General features: G+C 35.2%; 1 protein-coding gene across 3 annotated transcripts in view; it reads right to left on the bottom strand.

Moving 5' to 3' along the window:
- Nucleotides 1-23,396, bottom strand: part of PLD5 (phospholipase D family member 5) — a 397,224-nt gene that overhangs the window by 106,918 nt on the left and 266,910 nt on the right. For all 3 annotated transcript variants that reach the window (XM_074222900.1, XM_074222901.1, XM_074222902.1), the window contains one exon: nucleotides 9,676-9,803. In XM_074222900.1, coding sequence (XP_074079001.1) covers nucleotides 9,676-9,803 — 128 coding nt within the window. The remainder of the gene's footprint in view (nucleotides 1-9,675; nucleotides 9,804-23,396) is intronic.

Genomic DNA, 23,396 nt, shown 5'->3' with positions numbered 1-23,396 from the left:
ATTTATTATCCTTCACTTTGCATCAATTCATATACACCTCCCTATGTTGCTCTGTATTCTTCATAGGCATTGATTTCTGTGGTTGAGTACTATCCAATCACATTAATTTATGTATTTGTTAATCAATAGGCATTGATTTGTTTTCAGGGTTCTTTTTTCTCTTTGCTACAATGAATGCTGCTACAAATATTTTGGCATATATATAAATATTTTTTTCAAGGATTAGGATCTTGAGTCAAAGGCCCTTTTAGTCACTTTCAAACTGACTATCTCCAATATTTTTTTTTATGAATGACCAGCCCAGTTCCTCATTGGGGATAGTGTAGAAGTGATTCCTGTTTGGTATAGGCTAGATAATGTGGTTTTGAGGTCCCTTCTGATTCTGTGTCTGTGAGAGATTTGCAAGACCTATGTTCTAATCTTGCTCTTCCCCAGTGAGCTGTAGGATCAGATACAAACCAGACTGGATTAGCAGCTAAGGGGACCAGTACAGAACTTTTGTAGAAAGTATAATTGAAGCTAAGCCTTAAGTAAGAGGGGAAAACTAAGTCCTGGTGGTGAGGGAGATAGAGAGCGCATTCCAAGTATGAAGGTCAACAATTGCAGGGAATAGAGTCAAGAGAGAGAATTTCATGTTTCAGGAATAGTAAAGAGGCCAAGAAGTGCTGCTGACCTAAGAAAAATCACCAACTGTTGATTTTTTCAACTAATGTTTTTTCAACTATAAAATGAGGAGAATGAACTAGATAATTATTGATGTTCAATCCAACTCTAAAATTTTGTTTTTATTTACATTTCACTAACAAAATTTAAGTTGATCTCTCCTCAATTTGTTCTTGACTTATGAGAAAAATCTTCCCTGTATTCATTTTCATGGATTCTGATTTTCAATGAACATGTTGACTTCTCTCCTATCCTCAAAATATTATTTAAGAAAAATCATAACTTTACAGTTTCTTTGGAAAGTTTCAAACTTTAGTTTTTTAAAAACCAAAAGAATTTCATTTTTCTTTCCCTGCTCTTTTTGCAGGCTTACACCCACATAATCTCGTGGCTTGCATACTGCTGTTCCATTCTCTTTCTAACTCATATGCTGGCTGGAGCTTTTTGTTTAGTTTTGTTAGCAATGCATTTTTCATCTCCTCTATGGTGCTCTCAAGACCCTAAGAGTCCTTACAAAATAAGATGCCATGTGAAAAAAATGTAACAGTGTTTCTCATTCTTTTCAAATGTCCCCCAGTGGTTGTGACTTTAGAAGGAACTCCACAACCATAAAGAAGGTATGGGGAGCTTGGTTTTGACAGCCTATTCTTTTTAACTCATAGCCCAGGGCACAGGTGAACTTGAGGTAACAGACAAAGAAAAAAGCCTTTATATTCATGTAATAATGGGTATTCAAATGGCACTTTAAAGTTTGCAAAACATTTTACATATGTTCTCTCACCAGAGTTTCTTAACATGAAGCAGGTACTAAGGAAAAGGTACTAAGGAAACTGGCTTAGAGAGATTAAGAGATTTGTCCATGTTCACACCTAGTAAGTGTTACTGGTAGGATTTGATACTAGCACTGGACTCCTACTATCATACTCCTATACCTCTATCTCTCTCTCTACTTAACTCTAACTATATTGAATCCTATGATTTACTTTATCATAGAAGTTTCTTAGAATATAAAGCAATCTATGGCTTTTACAGATGCAACTTCTTAATATTGACATGAGTTCTACTTTAATACTAAGGATGCATATAGACCTCTAACATTATACTACCTTAAAGATTTGCCCCCGGGGGCAAGGGGGAAGGACACAAATAGTGTTGTTAGACCCTTTTCACTGGACTTGCACTATGCAAATAACTTATGATAATAATAGAGGGCAAAGTCCAGATATTTTTCTTCTCCCATATTTTGGTTTACTCTCTTGTAGTTTCTCCAACCCATGACACATCCCTTTACTCCTGAAAGAATAGATTCTAAAATCCCATGTTCTTTAAGAGATTAATATTACCAAGACACTCCTTTCCTTTCTCCCTCTAGTCTGCTGGATACTGGAACTCTCAACCTTAGGATGTTAAAGAGGTGCTTCCCAGGAATGTTCATGTATTTCTAGAAAGCTGGGGTTTTTTTTTTTTGCAAGGCAATGGGGTTAAGTGGCTTGCCCAAGGCCACACAGCTAGGTAATTATGTGTCTGAGGTGAGATTTGAACTCAGGTATTCCTGACTCCAGGGCCAGTGCTCTATCCACTGTGCCACCTAGCCATCCCGAAAGCTGGTTTTTTTGATTGTGGTGTAGATATTCTTTTTATGCTTTATGTATGACAGTACAAGTGAATTTCACTTGACTCTACTTCAAAACTGCCACTAGAACTGGTGAGGGAGGTTGGAAGACATTGTACTTATGCATGTGCCTAGTTAGGGTACTTAATGGTCTCAATGAAGCTTGGTCAGTTTTTGTTTGGTCCTTGAAAAAGGGCAAAAGGGAAAAGGAAATAATCCCTCAAAAAGTGAATTAATAGTGAAGCTAGTTGATCCACAATAGCTCAGGCCAATGGATCACCAGTATGATCCCTTACATACCCTTCATTATTCTATAGTTTCATTCTATTCACCGTGGAACTATCTTGATCAGCTCATTTGAACCAAGTTGCCCAAACCAGAATATTTATTAGAGTTTAAGCAAACTAAATTTTCTCTCCAAAGAATATTGAAGAACCTGATTTTGATTAGGAGAAGAGGAAAAAACAATCTATCATCTACATTCCTACTAGGACCAACAGAAAGTGAGATTTTTTAAAAAGATTTTTTATGGAAAGAACTAGAATAAGGGAGAATTTTACCAGTGCATCCTTTATACTCTAGACCACAAGTGATTTGCTATATGATTTTAGCTCAATTAATTTTTTTCCAGTTTTTTCTTCCTATTTTTCATACAGTTTCAAATCTTCTGAATTATGAACATGAATATATCTCCAAATAAAAAAGTTACTTAAAAGAGTTCAGGAATATTAGGACAAGGGAGGTGGGAAGGTGGTGATAGAAATCTTTTGTAAGTGACATACTTCACTTAAAACACATTCACACACAAATAGAAGAAAAAGGAGTCCTGGAATAAAAATAATAAATCTACAGGAAGTTCTTATCTTTGATGATAAAGATGCATTAAAATTTGAACAAATGGCTTAATTAAATGGTCTGCACCTTCATTTATTTATTTATTTATTTACTTATTTATTTAGTTGTTTGTTTGTTTGTTTATTTATTTTTGCAAGGCAGTGGGGTTAAGTGGCTTGCCCAAGGCCACACAGCTAGGTAATTATTAAGTGTCTGAGGCTGGATTTGAACTCAGGTCCTCCTGACTCCAGGGCCGGTGCTCTATCCACTGCACCACCTAGCCACCCTACCTTCTTTTATTTTTCTAAAGCTAATGGACCACACATTAACAATCAGATGACTGTATATCATTTTTTGCTTTCTTCTGCTTAAGGAAATTCCTGGTATAAACAATAACATCTCAAAATATTTTCTAATGAATTTATACCAAATGAGAAAAAGAACACATTATTTATTCTTTTATTAAGTTAGATCTATAGTAGATAAATAATATGTTAATTCAAGTAGTATTTTTTAAATTTCACACTAACATTATTTTGACATTTCTTATGAAACACTGACTATATGAAATAAAGAATCTAGTCAGTTAATTCTTGCCATTTTTTAACAATGGAAATAGACGCAAATGAGTATTTCAGAGGACATAGCTCAGGTTCATTTCTAACTAGAAATGAAATGACACAATGAAATACTGTAACCATATATTTCAACTCACCAAATAGCAGATAGGGTAGGGTGACTAATGCTTTGTACTGGGACATAATGGTGGGGAGGGGAAGGAGAGGATGATTTGTTTGTTCTTTTGTTGCCATCCAAATGTTTTGGGTTTCCTTTTTCACCCTGAAAAGTACTAGAGCCCAAAGATCCTGCTCTTCTCCTCCACAGGTAATGTAGTCCTTTTACTTAATCCTCCTTGCCCTTCATCCTCTGTCTCCTTTCCAGAATTTCCAAGGGTTATTACACTATTCCTGGAGCCCACCATCTACCCTTAGTATCTACCTCTCCGATTCAATCCTGCCCCTTCACCTACCATTTTCAGTTCTCTCCACCTCCTTCCCAGGAATCATCCAGGGAGGTGATACCATGAAGCCTTATTATCTCAATTTTTTCCTACTATCCTGTCTCCTACTTCTTCCTTTCCTTCTATATTTCCTCTGATAGTTTTTCAGGAGGTTTACGCAAAGGGTGCAGGATTGTTTTCTGTGCCACGTCAACTGCCAGAATTCTCAGTTAACAGTTCTGCCAAGTACTTGCTATCAGATTCTACATATACAGGAAGGAATTGAGTATTCATTAGAAAGGGAACTTGTTTAGTGGTGAATTATGGAACTCCACCATACTGCTTCTCTTCTTCCGTCTCTCACCCATTAGCAAATATTCTAGGTTTCAGTACAATAAAGTAGAGCTAGCTATTCAGGATATAGTAGGATTTCACTATGGGAAAATTATGACTAGGGCATAAATCTACTTCTGAGAAAAGTACTTGCTATGCTAAATTCTTTTGATAGGTTACTTGTTTGTGACAAATATGTACTTAGAGTTTTATAGAAGCAATTACTCTTGAAGTCCTGAGTCAGAAGGAATAGATCATTGAGAGAGAGAAAGAGAGTATGTGTGCTATTGAATACTAGAATCTATAGAAAATATAGAATGCTTCAATGATATGTATAAAAAGAACCAAAGAATTTTTAAGTAAATTACTAGGGAATATAAATTTATAAATACACACACACATGTTTTTGCAAGGAAGTGGGGTTAAGTGCCTTGTCCAAGGTCACACAGCTAAGTAATTATTATTTGAGGTGGGATTTGAACTCAGGTTCTCCTGATTCCAGCAGTGCTCTATTCACTGTGCTATCTAGCTGCTCCAGCAATAGTTTTAATATATAGATAGAAGATGAGAATTTGGCTACAACTGATAAATTGTTATTATTTGTAGATAGGACCTAAAGTCTGAACTCAGAAAGAAAAGAAAGGTTAAAGTCCAATTTCAGAATTGCATTAAGAAGAGATCATAACTTCTTCACTGAACTAGCCCTTCTTATTGCTGAGAATAGTAAATTTGGCTAAACAGGGGAATGGTTAGAGTTAGAGAAATTACCCAACAGTTCAATGGTTTGGTTGAGATGTTGAGTGTAGTAGGTATAATGTGAATCAAATTAGCTTAGATAGGGAAGCATCTGCTCAAAATAATGGCTCTGTTTATCAAGGAACTCTCAAGGATGGTTCCAAAGAATAAAAGAGAAGAGTGGAGTTTATAGTTGCAGAGCTGAAAGTGTCTTAAGCTCATTCATCATCTCCCTCTTAGGTTTCTGCCAGTGCTTATTCCGTGATTTTGAATGAATTGGCAAGAATGAATGATATATAATATATATATATATATATATATATATAAAATATAAAATGTATATGTATATATGTATATTATATATATGAGTAAGTTGTGATATAATTATTTTTCTGTATTTTTAGATATATGAATACCTACAAGGATGTTCTTGCTTTGTCTTTTTGCTAAGTAAATGGCTAAGGTTAAGACCTTAATATGTTAACATTATGAGTGACTTATTTTTGAGTAAATGGAAGCACACTCATGGAAGCTTGAGAGCTAAAAATTAGGAAGGGTAATCTTCAACAGGGTTCCCCTTAGAATTTTGAGAAAGTCTAGGTGGAATCTTTATGATGGTGGTAGTTTTCTGGGAAACAAAACCAAGGAGAATAAAGGAAGAATGGAGAGAACAAATGTCCATATATCCTGTTTGACAGGTATGAGGTGCTACATAATGGGTGGAAAAACACACTACATTCATATGGAAAGACAAATCAATAGGTTGGCCATAGCAGCAAATGAAACAAACAAAAGAAATAGTTCTCAGCCTTATGTTTCATCAGTGGTGCTAGTGACATGGTGGAAAAAGGGGTAGCATGTACTATTTGGTCATAAAATCTTTATATTATATGAATATTAACTTAAATATAAGAATAGAGATATGAATTATTCCTTTGATTTCACTGGTCTAGATAATGCCTGTGTGAAGAAACTCCTTCTACATGTAGTTTATTACTACCTCTGCAACTTAAATTATCAGACAGCTTTCTAGAGAACTGAGTGTTTAACTGAACACCACTACATTGATATTCATGGTAAATGAATTAAAAATAAAAAGAAACTGCAATTCTATATAAAGTTGACTCAAAGATTCTTCTTGAAGAAACATATTAGTTGGAAAGTTGGTTGCAAATGGGTATCAGAGGTCACTGAGAAATAAATTTTTATGTGTTTCTTGACTGCCTAATCTTGCAATGTTTATGAGTATAAAGGCCATGGGTAACTGAAGTTTATAAATAACATATAAAAATATATAACACTTTTATAAAAAGCACCTTAAAATACTATCTAATTTGATCCATAAAATAGTCTTGGGAGGTAGGTGCTATTATTATTTCCATTTTACACATGAGGAAACTAGATAGAAGTCAAGTGACTTGTATAGGGTTACACAGCTAACTTAGTGTCTGAGGCCAGATTTGAACTCAGGATTTCACTGTCAGGGGGAATGGTGAAAAATGTATCCTGCATGAAAGTAATCAAAGGGTGTTTGAAAACTTCATGCCTGTATACAGAAAACAATTTCTTTCCAAAGAAAGTAGGAAGGTACTGGTCATTGCATAGCATCCAACTATATAAGAAAAGAAGTAATTGCCAATAAAAACAAAACATGCTATAAGTATGTATGTGGAGGATAGATAGTATCATCATTATAAGCCTTTTGGAATTGTGGCTGACAATTGATGAGGAACGATTCCCTCTTTACTAGAAGTCACAGGAGGGGAAAATGGCAAAGTGTATATCCTGTGCATCTTGGAATCAAGAAGACCTGCATTAAAATCCCACCTCTGACATTTATTAGTTCCATTACCATGAGGTTGTTACTTAATTTTGTTGAGTTGAGTTTCTTTATATCTGAAATAGGGATAACAACAACTGTGGTTCCTATCTGACATAATTGTTTTTGAAGCTCATATATGATGATATATGTAAAAAAGTTGTGTAATCTTAAAATTCCATGACAAGGTCATGCTTATTATTATTATTACTAGTGAGTTATATGAGAACAGTTAGTTTATCTACTAGGTGGAATAAAGGTGAGACTACATTATGAAGAATTGTAATAATATTCAACTAAGTTGTAGATTGGTAAAACTGATAAAATCATGAACTCCTGAAGTAAATATTGTATGACATAATATATTTATATAAAATCTTTCTTATAGTAATCTTCAGTTAATAATAAAAAGGAAAAGTTATGGGGGATTGTCTTAGCTGGAGTGATTTTGATGGTCAGTGGGATAACTCTGACTTTCCAGAATGAATGCAGAACCCAGGCCAGCGCCGACCTCAGGGAACCCACAGGAACTTAAGGAGCCACCCAGCAGCTGCTTCCAGAGTGCTCAGCCTACAGAAGGTAAGGGGGTAGGGAGAGACTACAGAGGTCTCTCTGCTACTCCTGGTGCAAGATCCTGCTCCTTTTGTCCAAACTCTGATACAGGACCCAATTTGAGGCCTCTACTATCATAGAGGAGCAGGGACCCTCCTCACAGTTCCAGGGCAGAGAGGAGAGCTTGAGATCATCCACAGGCCAGGAGAGCAGTCAGAGACTCTCATAAGACCTTGAAGGAATTTAAGTTCCTGAGAGGGTGACCCCAAAACCCCCTAAAGCTTTGTAAGTGAGGTAAATCACACATAGGCTGAAGAAATGAGCAAACAGCAAAAAGAAGAATCTAACCATAAAATATTACTTTGGTCCCATGAAGGATCAAAATACACACTTGGAAGACTACCAAATCAAAACTTCTTTATCCAAAGTCTCTAAGAAAAATAGGAAATGTTCTCAGGCTATGGAAGAGTGCAGAAAAGTGCAAAAAAAGAGTGCAAAAAAAATTTGCTTTGAAAAAAGCAAATAAGGGAGGTAGAGGAAAAATTTGGGAAGAGAAATGAGAGCAGTGCAGGAAAATCATGAAAACTAAGCCAGCAATTTGGTGAAGGAGATATAAAGAAACACCAATAAAAATAACATGTTAAAAACCAATTTAGGTCAAATGGAAAAAAGCGGTTCAAAAGGAAAATGAGAAGTATGTCTTAAAAAGCAGAATTGGCTGAAGAGATTTAAAAAGCTCTCTGAAGAAAACAACTCCTTCAAATGTACAATGGAACTAAAGGAAGTTGATGACGTTGTGAGAAACCAAGAAACAATAAAACAAAACCAAAAGAATAAAAAACTAGAAGAAAAAGATATTAATAAGAGTATTGTTAATCTTTGTCTTATTCTATTTAAAAAAATTTGCCAATAAGAAAAGTTAGTATTTGTATATAGATCCAGAGTTCTCTCCATTAAACCAAACTTCCTCTTGCATAAACACAATCTCAACTTAACCATATAGTCTACAGACCAGAACAGAAACACATAACATTTTCTGTACATGTAGAGAAAGGGGGAGAAGTGGCCTAATAACTGACCCTAATATTTGCTTAATGTGATATTATGGGTTTCTTTTCCTCTAGATAACTTGGGAGACACTTTGGAAATATAATTCCTTTATCTTATAGGATCATAGATTGAGAGAAAGAAGATATTACAGAGGTCATATAGTTCAATTCTCTCATTTTTCCCAGCTGAAGAAACTTAGTTGTTTGTCTAAGGTCAAATAGGTAGTATGTGCCAAATTTGAACCCAGGGTCTCTGACTCCAGATCATGTTGGCTCACTAAATCCACTTGCAATTTTAAGTGATATGAATATTTAAACTTTTTGCTAAAATATAGAATGGTTTCTGAAGTTTACATTGCTGTTATCTGTCAATTTTCAAATAATGGAAATCTTGTGTTTTCTATATAAACCATGTGTAGGGTATCTCAAAAGGCTAACAAGTTTTCTGTTACTAAAGTTTAAAATTACATAAAGACTTTTGGGACAACCTATATAATGTTAACAGAACAATATGACTGATGAAAAGACAATGATTTTTTAAAATTCAGTGTAGTACTATATATTAGCTTACTAAAAATGTATGATATTTAATAAATTCAAAAAAATACTCTGGGAAACTGACTGACAAAAAACTAGAAAGCAAGAAAACTACTAATTCATTTTGAAATTTATTAGAGAAATAAATTGAAATAGTGTAAGCAGTAAAATAAAATGAAAAAAGTCATGGCTCATAAATGAGTGCATTTCTTCATTTTCATAAAATATTTGATCTCACTTGAAAAAGCTGAATTTAATTAATTTAAATTATGTACCAACCTGCTATACTGTGCTGAAAATTGTACAAAACTTCTAAAAGGCACATTAGAAAAATGGTTTATTTCTTTTACAATGATTGTGCTACTACAGGACATATCATTTTCATGTAAAATGAGCAGTCACAATTATTACTAAAACATCATTTAGAATACAAAAAATGAGAAAATTATGTGATTTCCCTGTCACAATGGAAGGTTTTATGATAAATGACTTTTGAATATTTAATATTCTTTGAGTGATATATATCATGTGGAAAATTTACCTGCCCTAGTGACCTCCAGTCCAAGCTGGCACTACCAATGTAAATGTGCTGTTTATCAACAATCCAGAAGGATGATTGGAGTCGACCTTTGTTGTAAGCATTCATGTCAATGTATGTCACCTCCGCACCTAGGAGTTCAAGGAGATAGTATTAACAATACTTTAAAGTTCAGTATTTATGATAAATCATCCAATTAATCAAAACAATGTACAGAGTTCTCAAAGTTTTCCATTAAGCACAAACAATAAACAGTAAAAGGAAGCTATTTCAGTACAAGGGAAACAATGAATATTATGGAATGAGAAACCCCAGCATGGGAAAGAACTTAAAAACTTATAAAGAAATTAATTCAGAGTCTTGACCATCACAACTAAACAATGAATTTTGGGCAAATTAATTTGAATTTCCATATCTGAACTCTTCATTTTACCTATGATGTAGAGGAGGCAGTGAGTTGTCTTGGAAGGAACACTGTGTGAGTGTAGAGACAGTTCAGTGATTCAGAAAATATTCTAAACCTGAAGTCAAGAAGACCTGAGTTCAAATCTGGTTTCAGGTATTTACTAGCTATATGACCCTAGACAAATTATTTAATCTGTTTGCCTCAGTTTCCTCATCTATAAAATGGCCATAATAGTAGTAACTATTTCCCAAGGTTATTGTGAGAATCAAATGAAATGATAATAATGGTAAAATGTAGGTGCTAGACAAGCATTAAAAATATTTGTTGGGATGGCTAGGTGGCTTAGTGGATAGAATACCAGCCCTGGAGTCAGTTCAAATTCGGCCTCAGACACTTAATAATTACCTAGCTGTGTGGTCTTGGGCAAGCCACTTAACCCCATTTGTCTTGCAAAAACCTAAAAGGAAATACTTGTTTCTAGACCCACCTATAAAAGTTGAATAAGCTCAATAGACCTTTGTTTTCTTATCTGTTCTATCATTACAAATTTTCTTTTCCCTTCTCTTATTAAACACAGGTTGGGCTTCTAAATCCCCCCCCGCCCAAGATTCCAAGATGTTTCCATAATATATTTGATATTTAATGATATTTTGGGTTGTTTCCTCATTTATGGCATACCATAATATATAACTCTAGCCCCTAAATTATTTCCACATCTAGCAATATATGGCAACACTATATGTCACTGGAAAGTGTCCTCCATACTAACAGAAACCAAATCACCCACCATGTTTGTGTCTATTACCCTATGGTAGAAGTGCACTGAACTTCTTTTGTATACATTTGATTCAGTTTAATTTTTTTTTTTTTGCAGGGCAATGAGATTAAGATCACACAGCTAAGTAATTATTAAATTCCTGAGGCTAGATTTGAACTCAGGTCTTCCAGACTCCAGGGTCAGTGCTCTATCCACTTTACCACCTAGCTGCCCCAGTATAGCTTTTCAAATTGACTTTCAGCTCTAGCCATAGAGAAAATTCACATTTCCACAAAAAATAAAAAAATTAATTACTTATGAAAGGTGTGCTCTAAACTTCAATTGAAAAGCCATTATGCAGATTGAGGTATATAAGGGTCTGGAAAAAAAAAAACACAAATGACCAAAAAGGAGTCAGAAGAAATGAGGAGAAAGTAAATAAAGGAAAACAAGTAGATGTAAATATAGGGGTAAATGGAAAATATAATTATTTTTAATGAAGTCTGAAGTTTATTGTGTCCTGTTAAGATTGATCTCTTCTTTTATTGTGAAGTATATGAAAGGAGATTTCTGAGGGAAAAATAATGTGCACTTATAACTTCTAGACTTATTTCAAGAAAAGAAACTAAATATTTTGAATGTTCACCTGAAGATCTTATTACTTGTACAGGATATTTACTACCTTCATTGATCATTATTTACACTCAGAGTAACTGACCACTTTGTATTCCCTTGGTTGTCATCTCTTCCTTGTCATTTCTCTCAGCATAGAACATTAACAAATCACTTTTGGGATTTTTCTGTTGATTTTTTTCATGAATTAACAATATTTCTTTGTAATATATGCATGTGAAGGGAAACAAAACTGAAATCCTCAGTGTTTGTATTTCAGTCTTGAATAAAAAATAACAGTAATCGTATTAAATTTGCAATGTTAAATTTAAAAAAAATTCACAGTGATGACATAAAATTCTAACCAATAAGTTTTGTTAAAACAAAAATGTGGATTTGTTCTATTAGAGAATGCCTTTAACAACAATGTATATAGATGCTCCATTCACAGGACATCTTTAAAGGTTGGACCTTTATTTAATAGTAAACATTTAGTTTAAAATTATTTTAAAAGATTTACTTGAGAAACTTTTCCATTTTATAATTTTAAATGTCTTCTACAATTTAAATAGGAAAAAATATATAGTACTATATCTTGATCAATATGAATCACACTGCCCTCTTGAGTGATTCTTAGGTCCTTAATGGATGACACAAAAGTCAGTTCCTAGAAAACAGAACAACCATGAAACAATCCATAGCTATCAAAAACCATGATTATATGTGCTGAAACATTCTTTTTATCTGATCAGTCACCAGATGAATTTTTTTCTTTTGCAAGATTTTATTTGAGTTTTGCAATTTTCCCCTAGTCTTCCTTCCCTCCCTCTACTCCCCACAGAAGGTAATCTGCCAGTCTTTACATTGTTTCCATGGTATACATTGATCCAAATTGAATGTGATAAGAGAAATCACATCCTTAAGGAAGAAAAATAAAGTATAAGCAATAGCAAGATTACATAATAAGATGTAGTTTTTTCCTAAATTAAAGGTAATAGTCCTTGGTCTTTGTTCAAACTCCCCAATTCTTTCTCTGGATACAGATGGTATTCTCCATCACAGATAGCCCAAAATTGTCTCTGATTGTTACACTGATGGAATGAGCAAGTCTATCAAGGTTGATCATCACCCCCATGTTTCTGTTAGGGTGTATAATGTTTTTCTGGTTCTGCTTATCTCACTCAGCATCAGTTCATGTAAATCCTTCCAGGGTTCCCTGAATTCCCATCCCTCCTGGTTTCTAATAAAACAATAGTGTTCTATGACATATACCACAGTTTGTTAAGCCATTCCCCAATTGAAGGACATCTACTTGATTTTTCAATTCTTTGCCACCACAAACAGGGCTGCTATGAATATTTTTTATACAAGTGATGCTTTTCATCATCTCTTCAGAGTATAGACCCAGTAGTAACATTGCTGGATCAAAGGGTATGCACATTTTTGTTGCCCTTTGGTCATAATTCCAAATTACTCTCCAGAAAGGTTGGATGAGTTCACAGCTCCACCAACAATGTATTAGTGTCCCAGATTTCCCATGTCCCTTCCAACATTGATCATTGTCCTTTCTGGTCACATTGGCCAGTCTGAGAGGTGTGAAGTGGTACTTCAGAGATAGTTTAACTTGCATTTCTCTAATAATTAATGATTTAGAGCAATTTTTCATATGACTATGGATTGCTTTGATCTCCTCATCTGTAAATTGTCTTTGCATATCCTTTGACCATTTGTCAATTGGGGAATGGCTTGGTTTTTTTTTTTAAATTTGACTCAGTTCTCTGTATATTTTAGAAATGAGTCCTTTGTCAGAAATACTAGCTGTGAGTTGTTTCCCAGTTTACTACATTCTTTTGATCTTGGTTACAGTGGTTTTGTCTGTGTAAAAGCTTTTTAATTTAATATAATCAAAATCATCTAGTTTGTTTTTAGTGATGTTCTCCATCTCTTCCTTGGTCATAAACTGCTTCCCTTTCCATAGATCTGACAGGTAAACTAGTCCTTGATCTTCTAGTTTGCTTATAATACTGTTTTTTTATGTCTAAATCCTGTATCCATTTAGATCTTATCTTGGTATAGGGTGTGAGGTATTGGTCTAATCTAAGTTTCTTCCATACTAATAGTTTTTATTGAAGAGAGAGTTTTTATCCTAATAGCTAGACTCTGGGTTTATCAAACAGCAGATTGTTATAATCATTTCCTGCTATTGCACCTAGTCTATTTCACTGGTCCACCATTCTATTTCTTAGCCAGTACCACACAGTTTTGATGACTGATGTTTTATAATATAATTTTAGATCTGGTAGGGCTAAACCACCTTCTTTTGCACCTTTTTTCATTGAATTGCTGGAAATTCTTGACTTTTTATTTCTCCATATAAATTTACTTACAACTTTTTCTAACTGATTAAAGAATTTTTTTAGAATTTTGATTGGCAAGGCACTAAGCAGGTAGTTTAGTTTTGGTAGAATTGTCATTTTTATTATATTAGTTCCACCTAGGGGCGGCTAGGTGGCACAGTGGATAAAGCACCGGTCCTGGAATCAGGAGTACCTGGGTTCAAATCTGGTCTCAGACACTTAATAAGTACCTAGCTGTGTAGCCTTGGGCAACCCACTTAACCCCATTTGCCTTGAAAAAAACCTAAAAAAAATATTAGCTCCATTTATCCATGAGATGTTAATGTTTGCCCAGTTATCCAGTTATTTAAATCTGATTTTATTTGTGTGAGAAGAGTTTTGTAATTGTTTTCAAAAAGTTTCTGAGTCTGCCTTGGCAAACAGACTCCCAGCTATTTTATATTGTCTGCAGTTACTTTGAATGGGATTATATGTGTGTGTGTGTGTGTGTGTGTGTGTGTGTGTGTGTGTATATATATATATATATATATATATATATATATATATATATATATATATATGCTGAGGATTTATGAGGGTTTATTTTATATCCTGTGACTCTGCTAAAGTTGCTAATTGTTTCCAGTAGTTTTTTAGATGATTTTTTGGGATTCTCTAGGTAAACCATCATGACATCTGCAAAGAGTGAGAGTTTTGTCTCTTCCTTCCCAATTCTAATTCCTCCAATTTCTTTTTCTTCTCTTATTGCTGATGCTAACATTTTTAATACAATATTGAATAGTAGTGGTGATAATGGGCATCCTTGTTTCACCCCAATCTTATTGGGAATTCCTCTAGCCTCTCCCCATTGGATATAATGCTTGCTGATGGTTTCAGATAGAATAAATACTACTTATTATTCTAAGGAACAGTCCATTTATTCCTACACTCTCTAGTGTTTTTAGTAGGAATGGGTGCTGTATTTTGTCAAAAGCTTTATCAGCATCTATTGATATCATATGATTTCTGATAGGTTTGTTATTGACATAATTAATTATACTCATAGTTTTTCTAATATTGAACCAACCTTGCATTCCTTGGTTAAATCCTACTTGATCATAATGTACCATCATAGTGATAACTTGTTGTAATCATTTTGCTAAGATTTTATTTAAGATTTTTGCATCTATATTCATCTGTTTTAACTCTTCCTGGTTTAGGTAACAGCACCATATTGGTTTCATAAAAAGAATTAGGCAGAGTTCCATCTTCACCTATTTTTCCAAAGAGTTTATATAGCATTGGAACCAATTTTTCCTTAAATGTTTGATTAGAATTCACTTATGAATCCATCAGGGCTTGGAGATTTTTTCTTAGGGAGTTCAATGATGGCTTGTGGAATTTCTTTTTCTGAGATACGGTTGTTTAGGTATTTAATCTCCTCTTCATTTAACCTGGGCAACTTATATTTTTGTAAATATTCACCTGTTTCACTTAGATTATCAAGTTTATTGGCAGAGAGGTGGACAAAATAATTCTGAATTATTACTTTAATTTCCTCCTCATTGGTGGTGAGTTTACCTTTTTCATTTATGATACTAGTAATTTAGTTTTCTTCTTTCTTTTTTTAATCAAATTGACCAGAGGTTTACCAATTTTATTGGTTTTTCATAAAACCAACTCAGTTTTATTTATTAATTCAATAGTTTTTTGCTTTTGCTTTTATTAATTTCTCCTTTAATTTTTAGAATTTTTAATTCGGTATTTAATTGGGGGTTTTCAATTTGTTCTTTTTCTAATTTTTTTAGTTGCATGTTTAGTTCATTTATTTCCTCTTTCTCTAATTTATTCATGCAAGCATTTAAAGATATAATATATCCCTTGACTATTGCTTTGAGTGAATCCCATAGGTTTTGGTATATTATTTCATTATTATTGTTATCTAGGATGAAATAATTAATTCTTTCTATAATTTGTTGTTTGATCCACTCAATTTTTAAAATGAGGTTATTTAGTTTCCAATTAGTTTTGGGTCCATATCTCCCTGGCCCAATACTGCATATGATTTTTATTGCATTATGATCTGAGAAAGATGTATTCACTATTTCTGCCTTTCTGCAATTGATCATTAGGCTTTTATGCCCTAGTACATGGTTAGTTTTTGTGTAAGTGCCATGTACTGCAGAAAAAAAGTATATTCCTTTCTATCCCCATTTAATTTCCTCCATAAGTCTATCATACCTAAGTTTTCTAACATCCCATTTACCTACTTAACTTTCTTGTTTATTTTATGATTAGATTTATCTAAATGAGGTTTAGGTCTTCCACTAGTAGAGTTTTGCTGTCTATGTCTTCCTGTAGTTCTTTCAGCTTCTCCTCTAAGAATTTGGATGTTATCCCATTGGGTGCATACATATTCAGTATTGAAATGATTTTATTATCTATGATTACTCTTAGGAGGATATAGTTTCCTTCCTTATCTCTTTTAATGCTATCCATTTTTGCAGCTGCTTTTCTGACATAAGGATTACTACCCCTGCTTTTTTTACTTCAGTTGAAGCAAAATATATTTTTCTCCAACCTTTTACCTTTACTCTATATGCATCTCTCTGCTTCAAATGAGTTTCTTGTAAGCAGAACATTGTAGGATTCTGGTTTTTAATCCACTCTGCTATTCATTTACATTTTAAGGGACAATTCATCCCATTCACATTCAAAGTTATAATTACTAACTCTTTATTGTCCTCCATACTATCTTCCCTATGATTGTATTCCCCCCCTTTTCACATTATCCATATTCCCCAGTACTTTGTTTCTAAATACTGCCATCTTCAGTGTGTTTGCCCTCTTAGATCCACTCCCTCCTCTTTCTTTTCCCTTTCTCTTTTTCCCTTTTCCTTTCCCTTCCTTCTGTTAGTTCCCCCTTCATCTCCCCCTCCCTGTCTCCGTCCCTCCTCCTGTTTTCACCTTTTAATACTTGAAAGGTAAAATGTTTCTTAAGTTAACTGAGTGTGTTTGTAAGTTAACTTTAAGCCCAGTCTGATGAGAGGAAGATTTAGGTGTTTCTCATCTCTTCCCTTCTTCCCCTCTATTACAATAGGTCTTTTGTATGTCTTTTTGTAATGATATTTACCCCATTCAATTCCCTCCACCCTCCAGTCACCTTCCTGTCCCCCTTTTTAAGGAGGTAGTGTTTTTAAATCATTCTATCTGAGTCACAGAAAATCATGAGCATACATCACTTTTGGCTAAGAATATTCTCTCTGATAGAGTTACAATTCTCAAGAGTTTTGATAATCTTTTTCCCGTGCTGGGATATAGCAAGTTTCATCTTATTGGATAGCAATTTTTTTCTTTACCCCCCCCCTTTAACCTTTTCATGAGTCTCTTGAACCTCCTGTTTGATGTCCAAATTTTCTATTGAGCTCTGGTCTTTTCATCAGGTATTGTTGGAAGTCTCCCATTTTGCTAAATGGCCATCTTTTCCCCTGGAAGAGAAGGCTCAGTTTTTCCAGATAGTGAATTTTTGGCTGCATTAAAAATTCCCTTGCTTTTCAGAATATCTCATTCCCAGACCTTTGATCACTTAATGTTGATGCAGCCAGGTCCTGTGCAATCCTTACTGTGGCTCCTTGGTGTTTAAAATGTTTCTTTCCAGCTGCTTGCAGGATTTTCTATTTTATCTGATAGTTCTAGAATTTGACCACAATATTTGTTGGTGTTTTCATTTTTAGGATCTCCAGAGGGGATCGATGTATTCTTTCAATAACTATTTTGCCATCTGATTCCATGATATATCAGGGCAATTTTCCATCACTGAATCCTGCAATATTAAGTCCAGGCTGTTTTTCTCTTCAATGTTTTTCATGAAGACCTATAATTCTCAGGTTGTGCCTTCTCAATCTATTCTCAAGGTCAGTGGTTTTGCTGATGTGGTATTTTACATTTTCTTCTATTTTTTTTCAATATTTTGGTTTTGTTTAACAGACTCTTGCTGTCTCATAAAGTCATTAGTTTCCACAGACTCCATTTTTTTAGAGAAGAATTTTCTTCATTTACCTTTTGCAACTCCCTTTCAAATTGGTCAATTCTATTTTTGTAAGGGTTTTCCATTTGACCAACTGAGGTTTTGAGAGATTTGAGGTTTTCTTGTTGCAAGGTGTTAATTTTCTCTCCCAAATTTTCCAATTGATTTCTTTTAGGTTTTTTCTTTTTTGTTTTTTTTCTTCTTTTAAAAATTTTTTTCCAATTGATTTTTAAACTCCTTCCTTATTTTTTCAAGGAATTCTTTCTGTGCTGGAGAGAAGGTCATATTCTCCTCAGAGGTTCTAGGTCTCTCTGAGTTAGTGTCTTTTCCTTTCAAGAATTTTTCTATGGACCCTCCTTTGTGCTGGCCTTTCTTCATTATCCCAAGACCTTGTGTTGGGGAGAGGTTGGTTCAGAAAGGTTTGGTGTTGGGATCCCTGGAGGCTTTACTCACTGAGTGTAATATCTTCAGCTGGCCAGTAGGGGGTGCTGGTTGCTTTCCCTGGAGTGCCTGTGACTCTGGTTGATGCCCTCTCCTTTGGCCTGGACAGAGTGGTTGAAGTTGTTGAATACTTTTTTTTTTTATCTATGGTGGGCTGGAGGGAGGTAATCACTCTCCCTATTCACAGCTGAGGTGGTTCTGCAGCTTGGCCTTAGCCTGGGGCAGAAGGTGGGCTGTAATTGTGTTTGTTCTGGGAAGAGGCTTCAGCTGAAATGAGGGTAAGGACTCTGAGTTCCTCCAGACCAGAGGAGCCCAGGGATAGATGTCTGCAGCTCTCCTAGACCAGAACTCTCCCTCCAGCCCTGCTGGCAAGCTCCAGAGCGTCCAGTGCCACAACCAAGGCCTCTACTCCCTAGTTGGTCTGAGCCCCAGTTGCAGATCAGGCTCCAGCCCTGCTGCTGATCAAGCCAGTCAGGTTCTCAGGCCTTCAGGGTCCTGGGCCCCTGCCACACAGTTAATCAGGCTAATCCAAGGCTAATCCAGGGTCTCACCCTCACCCGGTCCATGCTCCTGGCAGAATCTGCCCTATGTGCCAGGACTCACCCAGGATCATGGAAGACAAATCCTGAGGCAGATGTTCTTTGGATTTCTCTTAAGAGGTTTGTTTCATATTGTTTATGAGGGAAGATCAAGAGACCTTTAGCAGTGTGCCTGCCTTCTCTCTGTCATCTTGACTGGAAGTCCTACATGAAATTTTCATGACTATTAAGAAATATGAATTTATTATCCATGATACATGGTAATTGTGCTTACTTTTTTGGTTTCCAAAATTTTATTAATAATTAAATTATTAACAGCCTTTTTATACACCAAAGAATTCCAAAGGAGTATTAAAGTTTATAGCAAAAAATGTCAACATGGGTAGAATGGATTAAGCTGTATCTTAAAGATGAACAAGCATAGTCACAGCTCTTGCTGTTAATACTAACAGAACTATGGATACTGTAGTGGATAATTACAAGTCTCAGTGTTGGAGCAGACTTCAGTGGCTATATATTTCATTTACTACCTGAAAAATCTCCTCTAAATTATACTTGGAAAAGAAGTTATTTGGTCTTCAAATAAAGGTCTAAAATCCATGAGGAGCCTACTATTTTAGGACACATTAAATTTTTCCTTGTATGAAACTTAAATTTACCTATCTTCATCTTCTACCAATGCATCCCCCTAGTCGCACTAAACATTTCCGATTACTTCAACCAATGAATCAATCAATAAGTCTAAATGCCTACTACTTCCTGGGTACTAGGAATGCAATGACAAAAAATGGAGTCACTTTTCTCTTTTTTTTCTTAAAATATTTCTTTTCCAATTACATATATAAAATAGTTTTCAACCTTTACTTTTGTAAAATTTTGAGTTCCAAATTTTTGTTTCCTTTTTTTCCTTACCCCCTCCCAAAGATAGCAAGAAATCTGATAAAGATTATACATGTAAAATTGTATTAAACACATTGTTAAAGAAGAATCAGAACAAAAGGGACAAAAAATAAAAACAGGAAAAAGTGAAAATAGTATACTTCAAATTACATTCAGACTCATAGTTCTTTCTCTGTATGTGGTTAGCATTTTCCTTCATGAGTCTTTTGAAATTGTTTTGAATCACTGTATTGCTGAGAAGAGTTAAATCTATCATAGTTGGCCATCACACAATGTTGCTGCTAATGTGTACAGTGTTCTGTTTTTCTCACTTCAGTCATTTTTCAATTCATGTAATTCTTTGGAGATTTTTCTGAAATCTGTCTGCTATCATTTCTTATAGCACAATAATGTTCCATTGCATTCATATACCACAACTTGTTTAGCCATTTCCCAATTGATAGGTAGCCCATCAATTTCTAGTCCTTTGCCACACAATATGGGTCCTTTTACTTTTTTCCTGACTTCAATGGGATAGAGACCTAGTAATGGTACTGTTTAATCAAAGGATATGCACAATTTTAGAACCTTTTGGGTCTAGGTCTAGGTCTAAATTGCTCTCCAGAATGGTCCAATCATCAATGCATTAATGTTACTATTTTTACCATTCTTCTCCAATGTTTATAATTTTTCTTATCTTTCATATTAGCCAATCTGTTAGATCTGAAATGGTATTTCAGAGTTGTTTTAATTTGCATATCTCTAATCAATAGTGATTTAGAGAATTTACATATGACAGTACATAGTTTTTAATTTCTTCATCTGAAAACTGCCTGCTCGTATTTGACTATCAGTTGGAAAATGACGGGGAATCAATTGACAGCTAGGTGGTACAGTAGATAAAACAATGGGCCTGGAGTCAGGAAGACCTGAGCTCAAATCCAATCTCAGGAAGATTCATCTTTCTGAATCCTAGTCTGGTTTCAGATATGACTTAGTTGTGCGACTCTGAGTAAATCACTTAATCCTGTTCATCTCACTTTCCTCAGCTGAAAAATAAGCTGGAGAAGAAATAGAAAAGCCCTCCAGTATCTGCCAAGAAACCCCTAAATGGGGTTATGAGTAGTCAGACACAATTTAAAAAAACTGAATAAGAAATGATGAGCAGAACAGTCTTAGAACCACCTGGAAAGACTTACATAAACTGGTACAAAATTATACGAACAGAACCTAGAGAACACTGTATACAGTAACATCAATAGTATATGATGATCAATTGTGAATGATTGGGCTATTCTAAGCAAAACAATGTTTTATATGATTTACTATGAACTTTCAGCTATATTTTCATTTGAATTACTTTTTTACAAAGTGGAGACAAAAACTATGAATTTGAGGCGAGGTTATTGAATATTTCTGAATAGGACCAATAACCTGAAATTACTAGTTTTCTTGCATACATAACTTTAAAAAGCTCTATCTTGCATGCTTAATTATAAAATGTCCAAAATATTTACTTTATCAAAATCTATCATCACAATTTTCTATCAAGATCCAATTTCACAATTCATCTGCTGACAAATAGTTATTTTAATATACAAAAGATGCTATTCTGGTTCATAATAATTAAGAAAACTAGAAAATTAAATTCAAACATAACTAGTGAATTTCTAATGGAAATAGTCTGAACTTGTATTATTTCTAAGTTCATCTCCAGAAGGTCATCTATTGAAAGCATCTTGCTGTCCATTGTTTAGCCTCTAAATGCATGATTAAAGAGAAGATGCTATCATTAATACTTCTCCTCTGGAAGTCCTTGAAAATGAAGGAGATTATATTTGGAGATCTCTAAAGTTCTATCTAACTAAAAGTCTATGATCCCAGCTCAAAGTAAAAATTATAAATTAGATCTATTATTATAAGAAAATAATTCTCCATAATAATATATTAATTTGCTTGAGCAACTAGAAGAGTCATAGCTGAGCTATTCTTGGGTGGTTAGTTTGTATCAACAAGGATAGTAGAAGAATCAAGACTTCACGGCTGGGGGGGGTGGGGTGGAGCCAAGATGGCGACAAGATAGGACCATCTCTTAGTTGCTCTGGAGAAAAACTTATAAACTAAGGACTCTTACATTTTTGAGAGACAGAACCCACAGAGAGATCTAGTGAGGCAATTATCCAACCCAAGGTAACCTGGAAAAAGCGTAAAGTCTTGGCTCCACAGGGTCGGAGGGGTGGCCCACCAGAGGGGGTGGCCGGCCGGAGCAAAGGAACTTCAGCCTCCTGGAGGCAGCCCCATGTGAGCCATGGCTCACAGTAGCCAGGGCAGTTTCCTGAGCTACACCCCGGGGAGCAACAGGCACAACTTGGGGGGGACAGCAGGGGGAACCTCTGCCACAGCTAGCACCTGAAGCCCAGCCCTTAGGGCACACAGCAAGCAGCTCCAGAAACTGGAAGCAGGCACAGCCAGTAAGCAGGAGTCCCCAGGGCATGAGTGAGCTGAGCCTAGGGAGGGGAGTGACTAGAGACTGCCAAGCTCTGTCCTCTGTCCCTGGAACAGGACTCTGGGGCTCTGACCACATTCAGATCCTGATCCCAGTCTAGGACCCCCCATAGAACAGCAGGCACCCCCACCACCTCAGCCCCATGGCAGAGGGGTATGCTTATGGTCATTCACAGACCATGAGGAAAGGCAGAGCCTCACACATGGAGATCCTTGTGGGGGTATCCCATTAATACTCAGAAACTCAGGAAGCACCCCAAAACCAGGCACAGGCTGGGGAAATGAGTAAGCAGAGAAAAAAGAGGAACACCATTGAGAAATACTTTGCCTGTGATCCCAAGAAGGATCAAAACACTCAATCTGAATATGAGGAAGTATAAGCTCCTGCATCTAAAGACTCCAAGAAAAACAGCAATTGGGCTCAGACCATGACAGAGCTCAAAAAAGACTTTGAAAATCAAGTGAGGGAGATAGAGGAAAAATTTGGAAAAGAAATGAAAGAGATGTAGGAAAACCATGAAAATGAAGTCAGCAACTTAGTCAAGGAGATCCAAAAAGATTGCTGAAGAAAATAGCATGCTAAAAACCAGCTTAGGTCAAATGGATAAAACAGTTCAAAAAATTATTGAGGAGAAGAATGCTTTAAAAAAAGCAGAATTGGCCAGATGGAAAAGGAGATAAGAAAGCTCTCTGAGGAAAACAAATCCTTCAGACAAAGAATAGGACTCAGGGAGATTGCTGAATTTGCGAGAAATCAGGACTTAATACTTCAAAACCAAAAAACTGAAAAATTAGAAGAAAATGTGAAATACCTCATTGAAAAAACAACTGATATGGAAAACAGACTTAGGAAAGATAATTTAAAAATTAATGGAATACCTGAAAGTCATGATCAGGAAAAGAGCCTTGGCATCATGTTCAAAGAATGACTACAGGAAAATTGCCCTGATATCCTAGAAGCAGAGGGCAAAATAGAAATGGAGAGAATCCACCAATCCCCCTGAGAAAGAGATCCCCAAAAACCACCCCCCCAGGCATATTATAGCCAAGTTCCAGAACTCCCAAGTCAAAGAGAAAATATTACAAGCAGCCCGAAGGACACAATTCAAATGTCGTGGAGCTGCAGTCAGGATCATACAAGACTTAGCAGCAACTACATTGGAAGCTTGTAGGGCTTGGAATATAATATATCAGAAGGCAAAAGAGCTTAGAATGCAGCCAA

This window comes from Macrotis lagotis, chromosome 2 (assembly GCF_037893015.1).
Source record: "Macrotis lagotis isolate mMagLag1 chromosome 2, bilby.v1.9.chrom.fasta, whole genome shotgun sequence".
NCBI lineage: Eukaryota > Metazoa > Chordata > Mammalia > Peramelemorphia > Peramelidae > Macrotis > Macrotis lagotis.
Note: the sequence above shows the minus strand (reverse complement) of the source record. Positions and strands in the feature narration are given on the sequence as shown.